The 9426-nt window shown below is 51.3% G+C and overlaps 1 protein-coding gene across 3 annotated transcripts; it reads right to left on the minus strand.

Annotated features, from left to right (window-relative positions):
- Nucleotides 1–1205: 1205 nt before the first annotated feature.
- ANKRD9 (ankyrin repeat domain 9) lies at nucleotides 1206–7678 on the minus strand. 3 transcript variants are annotated; one of them, XM_038407256.2, is made up of 2 exons: nucleotides 7543–7678; nucleotides 1206–2446 (listed from the first exon to the last, which is right to left on the minus strand). In XM_038407256.2, the coding sequence occupies exon 2, from the start codon at nucleotides 2360–2362 to the stop codon at nucleotides 1475–1477; it is 888 nt and encodes a 295-aa protein (XP_038263184.1). In that variant the 5' UTR covers nucleotides 2363–2446; nucleotides 7543–7678; the 3' UTR covers nucleotides 1206–1474. The 3 variants fall into 3 exon arrangements, with proteins under 3 accessions (XP_038263184.1, XP_043372526.1, XP_038263183.1); XM_043516591.1 differs by lacking the exon at nucleotides 7543–7678 and adding an exon at nucleotides 5728–6126 and having other exon boundaries at nucleotides 1206–2442; XM_038407255.2 differs by lacking the exon at nucleotides 7543–7678 and adding an exon at nucleotides 5728–6124.
- Nucleotides 7679–9426: the final 1748 nt, after the last annotated feature.

Here is a 9426-nt window from a genome sequence, read left to right on the forward strand (position 1 = left end):
ACTGGCTAAACTCTCTAGAATCTATTCAGCTGAACTGTGAACAATTTACAGTTGCTTGCTCTGTGTATTTCATAGTTTTTCTCACCAAACTTGTTAATGATCAAAGGGATTTATGTTTCTAACTAGAGCTTTTCACTTCTGCTCCGTGCTCACCCTGTAGGGAGCTAGGAGGCCGAAATCTCTAATGCAATAACTGACTCATGGCAAGAATCTTAGTGCAAAAAAACCCTACAGTCAGCTAATGCCCTCCCACTGAAGGGCCAAAGGTAGGTGGAAAACTCTGTGGAAGCCATGAAGATTACAATGACTGGTGGGGGAAGGCAAGGTTTGCTCCTTGCAGAGCAGACAAGGGCATAGCCCTCCCAATGCAGAGATGTTTGGAGAATCTCTGGGAGTATTTCATGGATCTCTGGTATCCACTGAAGGTCAAGATATTCAGGTGGAGGTCCAGTGCATCCAAGCTACCCCCTAAATACTCACAGGAACTAAGGATGCCATAGGCTTTTCAACAACCTATGCCAACATGTTTGGGGTAGGGATGGGGAGTGACAAAGAAGAATCCACATGACAGAATACAGACATCAGTTTGCACAAAAAAGTCCCTGTGGGTTTGCAGGAGGACAATAGCAAGGAGAATGGCTCGGCCCAGCTCTGCTCCTTCTTTTCCTAGGCATTCCCCAAAGATGAAAGCGCTTCAAACATAGTGTTCACGTGAAGGGGCTTCTGCAGGACTGAGGGAAACCATGATGTATTACCTGCTTCCTCCCTCTAACTAAAACTTGGCCAAAGAGAGCATGTTTTCTGCTCCTTCCATTCCCTCCATAGTAAAAAGAGGAGATGACAACTAGGCTCCTCTGATTTCACTGAAGGGAACACAGAACATTAGGGGAAAATAATCCAGTTTTCATACACATGGCCACTTTTGTTCATATGTATATTCCTGCCATCCTAATTTAGTTAGATTATTTTTAAAATACCTTGGTTTTTGTACAAGATCAAGAATTTTTCACCTGTTCCTTAATGTATGTATGTATATATATGTATGCGCTTCCATGACAACTCCTACTATGATACTTGTAAAAATAAATTATTTTGTTCCAGAATTGTGCCATCGTTAAATGAAAGGTAGGACAGAACCAAAGGGCCTATCTCTACCACTCTCACATGGATATGTCACTTCAGAACTTTAAAGTGCTAGATTTCCATTTCAGTCATATCTGCCACTGGTTTATTTACACCTATTTACAAATATATACACCCATGAATCCTAAGTTACACATACCATATAATACTTTTATAAAAAGTGGTGTGAAAATTACTCACCACAATGATCTTTAAATAAAAAGATATGTAAAGTGCCAGATACAATCCTTTTAAAAACATGTTCTAATTAAAACAAGAGCATTGCCCCACTTCTACATTAACAGCTCTTTATACCAAAACCACACAAGCTGGAGGCTCTTGGGCACATCCCCTAGCTCTTCAATTTCAAGTCTAAAGGTTTCAGAAACTGTGGCAAAGGCAGATTTTCCAGTGCCTCTGGGAATTGTTCAGGTGAAATGCTCCTGATTAAGATGCGCATAGCTGTGATGAACAGAGATGTAGGAGCTAAACCTGCCAGCCACTGGAATCTGTTCTCTCCCAAAAGGTCCTGCCAGTGTTGATGATTGTCCAGCAGTTGCCGTTTCATTGAAAATTGGAGTTCCTGAGGCATGAAGAGGAGAAGGGAGTCTAGCAAGAGGAACTTGGTGCGCATGTTAACCGCAGGGGTCTGAGAAATCTGCTGGAGCAAGATGTCCAAGGGGGTATTCCCAGTGCAATCACGTAAGCAGGGCGATGCCCCATGACCCAGCAATAGAAGCAAACATTCAGGTCTCAACAGTTCACAGGCCACGTGCAAGACAGTTTTGCTGCCTTCTACGCGACTGCATCCCCTGCGGTCCAAGTAGCTGGCTCTCTCTTTCTCTGGAAAGCCTCTGATGGCTTTCAGTATTCTGAAGAGGATGTGGGTGCGGTTGTAGCGAACTGCCATGGCCAGGTGAGGAGCTGATGACTGGCAGCAGCTGAAGTTTTGGCTGGGTATGGCCAGGGCGCTCTGAGGAAATTTACTCAGTAGGTACTGAGCGTAAGGTTGGTGGTTGTGCACCAGGGCATAGAGAAGAGCCTCAGAGGGTGAATAGGTGCTCACCTTTCCTCCTTCTTCCCAGTGAAAGGCCTCCATTGTCCTTATGTCCTCCAGAAGCCACACAGGCAGCAGGTCCCTCACTGCCTGGTAAAAGGCGAAGGAGGATTTCTTACATTGCTTTTGGGACTGGGAATTGTGGCTGCTGTAGCTGTTCAGCCATTTGACGTTCCAGGGCATCACTGAGCTTGGGTTTCAGGAGGGGCTTTTCCCCACTTTGTTGTCAAAATGCCTCATTAGGTCCAAGACCTATGGAAACACTTCCTAAAAAAACAAACCAAAAACACGATTTAATGATTGCTAGTCAGTCAGTCAGTCACTCCCCCTTCCCCAGTGAACCTGGGAACAGCACAGTAACACACATACCTCTCCCCAGCAAAGCCCTGTTCTTTTTTCCCCACAACTCTGGTTGTGCTTTTAATCACAGTTAATTTCTAACTTATGTGGAGGGCAGGGCTGATTCAGATTTATCAGTTCAGCAAACTGAACTATCCATCTGGTCCAAACTGAAATGTTCTTTCCCAAGGCCACAGAGGTCTCCTCACAGTCACAGTCCTGTTTAAACTGCCTTGAGGCAATCTTCAAGCTGGTAGGGCATGTGTCAAATGATTCACTTTGGCATCCAAGAGACTAAGACGGTGCCTTTCCTTGTAAACAAGGCTTATGTTTTGCCACCCTGACAAAGGTACTCAGTGGAAAAGAACTGTTCTGGGATTCCCCTAGCTTTGTACATTTTTGGCTCAGGAGGACACACATTTTCAATAATATACAAAATGGTAGGGGCACTAACCCCACTCGCCTTTGTCTGAATTATGGGAAAACAAAGCAAGGCCAAGATAGGAAGTCCAGAGCTGGAAACACAAGCGAACTAATCTAATTTAACAAGAAATTACCAGCTACAGAGGATTCAAGCTTTTTTCAAATGCAATATGCTGATAAATCTGACTGAGAAATTACAGCCCATCAGAGGCTAATATAAATTATAATTTTATAAAGTCTCTGTCTTCCTAACTCATCCTCCTAACCCAGCTCCCTATTCCCCACCACCAAATTTCCCCCCCCACTCACGCCTGTAATCCAGCTCCTTGTTCTTCATCCCCAAATATCCCCCCCATTCACCTCAGTAATCCAGCTCCCTGTTCCCAAATGTCCCCCACCGTGACCCAGCTCCCTGTGCCCTGTCCCCAAATATCCCCCCACTCACCCCCCAACCCAGCTCCCTGTTCCCAAATCTCCCCCCGTCGTGACCCAGCTCCCTGTGCCCCGTCCCCAAATCTCCCCCCACTCACCCCCGTAACCCAGCTCTGTTCCCAAATCTCTACCCCCTCGTGACCCACCTCCCTGTGCCCTGTCTCCAAATCTCCCCCCACTCACCCCCATAACCCAGCTCCCTGTTCCCAGATCTCCCCCCCGTGACCCAGCCCCCTGTACCCCATCCCAAAATCTCCCCCACTTACCCCCCAATCCAACTTTGTTCCCAAATCTCCCCCATGACACAACTCCCGTGCCCCATCCCCAAATCTCCCCCCACTCACCCCCAACCCAGCCCCCTGTTCTCAAATCTTCCCCGTGACCCAGCTCCCTGTACCCCGTCCCCAGATCTCCCCCCACTCATCCCCCAACCCAGCTCCCTGTTCCCAATCTCCACCCCCGTGACCCAGCTCCCTGTATCCCGTCCCCAAATCTCCCCCCACTCCTCCCCGTAACCCACCTCCCTCTTCCCAAATCTCAACCCCGTGACCCAGGTCCCTTTGCCCCATTCCCAAATCTCCCCCCACTCACCACCCAATCCAGCTCCATGTTCCCATATGTCCCTTCCAGTGACCCAGCAACCTGTGCCCCATCCTGCAATCTCCCCCCACTCACCTCCCAATCCAGCTCCCTGTTCCCAAATCTCCCCCTGATCCTACTCCCTGTGCCGCATCCCCAAATCGTTGCCCGCTCACCCCCGTAACCCAGATCCCTGTGCCCTGTCTCCAGATCTCCCCCCACACCCCCCCCAAACCAGCTCCCTGTTCCCAAATCTCTCCCGTGATCCAGCTCCCTGTGCCCCATCCCCAGATCTCCCCCCACTCATCCCCGTACCCAGCTCCCTGTTCCCAAACCTTCGCCCCCTCGAGACCCGGCTCCCTGTGCCCCATCCCAAATCTCCCCCCCGTAACCCAGCTCCCTGTTCCCAAATCTCCCCACCCCCGTGACTCAGCCGCCTGTGCCCCATCCCGAAATCTCCCCCCCACTCACCCCCATAACCCAGCCCCCTGTTCCCAATTCTCCCCCTTCTGTGACCCAGCTCCCTGTTCCCCGTCCCCAAATCTCCACCCACTCGCCCCCCAACCCAGCTCCCTGTTCCCAATTCTCCCCCCATGTGACCCAACTGCCTGTTCCCCGTCCCCAAATCTCCACCCACTAACCTCCAACCCAGCACCTTCTTCCCAAATCTCCCCCCGTGACCCAGTTCCTTGTGCCCCGTCCCCAAATCTCCCCCCACTCACCCCCGTAACCCAGCTCTGTTCCCAAATCTCTACCCCCTCGTGACCCAGCTCCCTGTGCCCTGTCCCCAAATCTCCCCCCACTCACCCCCGTAACCCAGCTCCCTGTTCCCAAATCTCCACCCCCGTGATGCACCTCCCTGTGCCCTGTCCCCAAATCTCCCCCCCACTCACCCCCATAACCCAGCTCCCTGTTCCCAGATCTCCCCCCCATGACCCAGCCCCCTGTACCCCATCCCAAAATCTCCCCCCACTAACCCCCCAATCCAGCTCTCTGTTCCCAAATCTCCCCCCATGACACAGCTCCTGTGCCCCATCCCCAAATCACCCCCACTCCCCTCCGTGACCCAGCTCCCTGTACCCCATCCCGCAATCTCCCCCCACTCACCTCCCAATCCAGCTCCCTGTTCCCAAATCTCCCCCCGATCCTACTCCCTGTGCCGCATCCCCAACTCGTCCCCCGCTCACCCCCGTAACCCAGCTCCCTCTGCCCCGTCCCCAGATCTCCCCCACTCACCCCCCAACCCAGCTCCCTGTTTCCAAATCTCTCCCGTGACCCAGATCCCTGTGCCCCGCCCCAAATCTCCCCCCCGTAACCCAGCTCCCTGTTCCCAAATCTCCCCACCCCCGTGACCCAGCCGCCTGTGCCCCATCCCGAAATCTCCCCCCACTCGCCCCCAACCCAGCTCCCTGTCCCCAAATCTCCCCCCATGTGACCCAGCTCCCTGTGCCCCATCCCCAGATCTCCCCCCACTCACCCCCGTACCCAGCTCGCGGTTCCCAAATCGCCCCCCACTCGCCCAGCTCCGATACTGTCCCACCCCCCAAGCTGCCTCTCCCTGTCCCCGCGTCTCCTCTCTCGGCTCCTGCGCCCAGCCCCTTCCCCTGCATCTTCTCCCTGCAGCCTCCCCGGACTCTCCCCCGCCCCGCCTCACGTCCCTCCTCCCGGGCGCCGCTGGGGAGACCGGCACGGGGCAGGGCGCGCAGGGGGCGGCGCGGCGGCCGGGCGAGCCCCGGGCAGCCGGCGCCGGAGGAGAGCCGCGGCTGGGCGCTCACCTCTGGCTGCTCCCAGGGCGGGGCGGCTTCTCTCCGCGCCCGCTCCGCCGCTTGGCCGGGCCGCTGCCGAGCCCCGGCTTCCAGGCGCTGCTGCGGCGTCGCGGGAGCCCTCGGCCACGGCGGCCGCTCCCCGGGGGCGGCTCGCGCTGCCTCCCGCTTGGCTCGGGCCGCGCCGGGTCCTCGCCCTGCCTGCCTGGCTCCAAGGCGGGAGGGGCAGCGGCTGCCGCAGCCAAACCTCCGCTACCGCCTCGGGGCTCTTTTAAACCCCCTCCCCCCCCCCACGCCAGCCGCCTGAAGGTCAGTCAGGACCGGGGAACTGTCCAGCTCCCTCTGATTGGTGGCAACCGGGCCTCCCGGCTGCCTATTGGCTGCCGCGGGAGGATGGGGGCCCTGCCCCATTGTTTGCGTCAGGGCAGGCAAAGTTCCAAGAAACTTGTCGGGTGGCTTTTGGTGCGGCGCGGCTGTGGGGGAGCGAGGGCTCGTGCCAGGGCCGGGCCGGGTGTCTCTCTAGTCCAGAGAGAGCGCCGCTGAGCTGGGCCAGCAGAATCCCTCCCCCGCCCTGTCCCCTCCTGAACGCTTTCTTGGGAGGTTTGGGACTGGCCAGCGCAGGGGGGCAGGGCAGGGCTGGGTCTCTTGGCAGGGGTGTCTCCCACTCTCGGCGCTCTGACGAAGTCCAGTTTGGCTCTTTCAAGGGGCTATTTACCCGCCCCCCCCCCCCGCAGGGGCACGAGAGGGTCCCGGAAAGGGGACGGAGGAAATAGCGGATGCTGGCCCTGATCCGATGAAGTGAGCTGTAGCTCACTTTGTTAGTCTCTAAGGTGCCACAAGTCCTCCTTTTCTGTATGTCCTTTAAGCTCTGGGCAGGCGCACGTGCTTGGAGTTAAAGATTTTAATCTTGTCATTACCTAGGGTGACCAGACTTCCCGATAGTATGGGGCCATCCTGATATTAGGCGCTTTGTCTTATATAGACAACCATGCCCCTTCCAGAAAAAAAAGTGTCCTGATTTTTCACACTTGCTAACTGGTCACCCTGTTCTTGCCCAGTCAATTGCCATTTGGTTGTGAGTTAGGGTAATTTGTTAGTTACAAATTGAAGAAGTGTGGTCTGATGAATACACCCTGGGACTGGGTATAAGGGCGTGTGGCACAGCTGTGTGACTCTAGACTACTTCCTTAGCCCAAGGGTATGTCCACACTGCAATAAAACATCAGTGGCTGGCACATATCAGCTGACTGGGGCTCGAAATCTTTGGGGTGCAAGGCTATAAAATCGCACTGTATCCATCTGTGGCTTTAGTGGGAGCCCAGGTGGAGGGTCAGAGTGTTGGGGTCTCCAGCCAGCTGTATAAAGGGGTGTGTGTGTGTGTGTGTGTGTGTGTGCGTGCGTGTGCGTGTGTGTGCGTGCGTGCGTGTGCGTGTGCGTGTGTGTTAGGGAGATAATAGTTACACACCTCTGTAGAACGCTTTGAGATGAAAAGTGCTAAGTAGTCAGTATTATAGGAATATAATGCTGACACACTGCCTGTCTCCCAGGACTGTAGTGAGGCTTAATTCATTGATGTTTGTAAACTGCTTTGAGATTCTGGGATGCCAGGCATTATATGAATGCAGATAATTATTAGGTTTCAGAGTAGCAGCCGTGTTAGTCTGTATTCACAAAAAGAAAAGGAGTTCTTGTGGCACCTTAGAGACTAACAAATTTATTTGAGCACAAGCTTTCGTGAGCTACAGCTAATTACAGATAATTATTAGGTTTACTATATTTGGTTACCAGCGTTATTGTTGCTCTTGTGGAATTCTTTCCCTTTCTTACCTTTGAAGGAGGATTGTGGGATGCTTCCTGCTCTTGCTGTGCTCGTTTGACCTCCAGTGTCTCTGTGTTGCAGTCCAGGAGAACTTGATAAGATTCCCCTGTCCCCTTGGAGCCTGTTAATGCCATTCCTTATTTGGCTAGTGAGGTTGCTGATGGCAGATGGGATTTCTCTGTCCTTCTCAGGGTGCCAGAGAGGTCATAGCCTGGGAAGCACTGGTTCTATTCATAACTTTAAAAATTGTTGGTGTTTCCAGCTTTCCCCACATTAAATACATGTATTGTACACTTGAGGGAGTATTGCCAAGTTTGTGATGTAACATCCCATTTCTTCATGGCTTTCAGTTAACTAAACCAGATTGAAATGCAGGTAGAAACAGGTTTCAGAGTAGCAGCCGTGTTAGTCTGTATTCTGTAAGGTGCCACAAGTACTCCTTTTCTTTAGGTAGAAACAGATAATTGCATTCTGTATTCCCTTCCACTAAACCATATGAACAACATAAGCTTGCCAAAAACAACTGCTCCTTTTATTGTCCATATTCTATGCAGCTAGGAGAGCAACATTTAAATCATAACTCATTTGATTTTGGTGGTGCCTCTCTGCCCATAGTATGTTAATCCCAAGATATATGTGAGGTGCACAGTATGCTAACAACACTGTAATAAACACTGTAATATATAATAAAATGGGAGCTAGAGAGGCATCTCAGGAGGCACAGAGTATCCTTCGTCATTTGTATTCAAATTTCGTATATATACACTTCCTGCTAATTACACTGCACTTACATTTCAATTCCATCCTATGAATTCAGTCACTGGTTAATTTGAACAAAAGCTCAGGATCAAAATGATAACTATTTTAAAATAGCTAAACCTACATCCTTTATTCTGAGCAATTTTGAAATTATATATATTTTGAGTTGGCTAATGTAAATGTGTATCACTTCTCTCTGCTAGATGGAATCAGAACTGATCAACTGGGTCTCATAGGCCCTATATTGCAATCAGGCAAACTGCCTCTGCTTTTGAAGCTGGACTGTCAGAGTTCTATCTTTGTTGTTGCCACAATGTTGTAAGTGGCTCTGGTGTGCAACATACCGACAACTAGGGCATGAGTGCTGGATGGGGGGCGGGCAAAGGGCCATTCCCCCCATTTTTTTAAACAAAGGGGACCATGCCCCCTCACTTTTGAGAACTTGAACTTGGCAGGGGTGCAAAAAGAGGTCAAGCCCTTCCTCTGGCCCTGATTGGAGCTGGGTGGCATAACAGTGTAGCCCTATCCCGCTGGCATGACAGAGGGGTGGCTAGGTCAAATTTGAGTGAATGTGAGTGAGTGCTGTTGCTACCCTATGTACGAGGGCATAATGCAACTCACTGAAATTTGGCCTAGTTGACCCTCTGTCATTATGGAAGTCATGGGGTCATAATGCCACCCAGATTTGGCTCATTTTGGTTGCTTCCTCCCCATCTCCGCTTTTGCAGTCCTTCCGGCTCCCATGAACTAGGGGTACCATGTTCCCATTCCATTTTACTCATTTTTTTACAAAAGTTTTGTTTGTGGAAAGCAAATTTGAGCCCATGGACAAGAGATATGTTTTGTGACTGAACAAAATTTGCTTTATAGCAAAAACAAATGTATTTTGAGCAGAAGCTAAGATGCTTTATAAAGGCCAAGCCATCCACTCAGGTGGGGAAAAGAAACAATACCATGTGACCTTGGTGTCCAATCACACAGCTGAAATATTGAATTGAGACTATTGAATACCGAGAACAGTTTGTAAGCAACCCATAAGCTATCTGTTTGTACAAAGTATTTGTCCAATTACTTTGAATAATGAACACATTATTATAAATTGCACTCTGTTGGTTGATCATGCGCAGACAGGA

This window comes from Dermochelys coriacea, chromosome 6 (genome assembly GCF_009764565.3).
Source record: "Dermochelys coriacea isolate rDerCor1 chromosome 6, rDerCor1.pri.v4, whole genome shotgun sequence".
Taxonomy (NCBI): Eukaryota; Metazoa; Chordata; order Testudines; family Dermochelyidae; genus Dermochelys; species Dermochelys coriacea.

Excerpts from the sequence above, each read along its gene's own strand:
- ANKRD9 (XM_038407256.2), bottom strand. The coding sequence starts at position 2,362 with ATGCCCTGGAACGTCAAATGGCTGAACAGCTACAGCAGCCACAATTCC.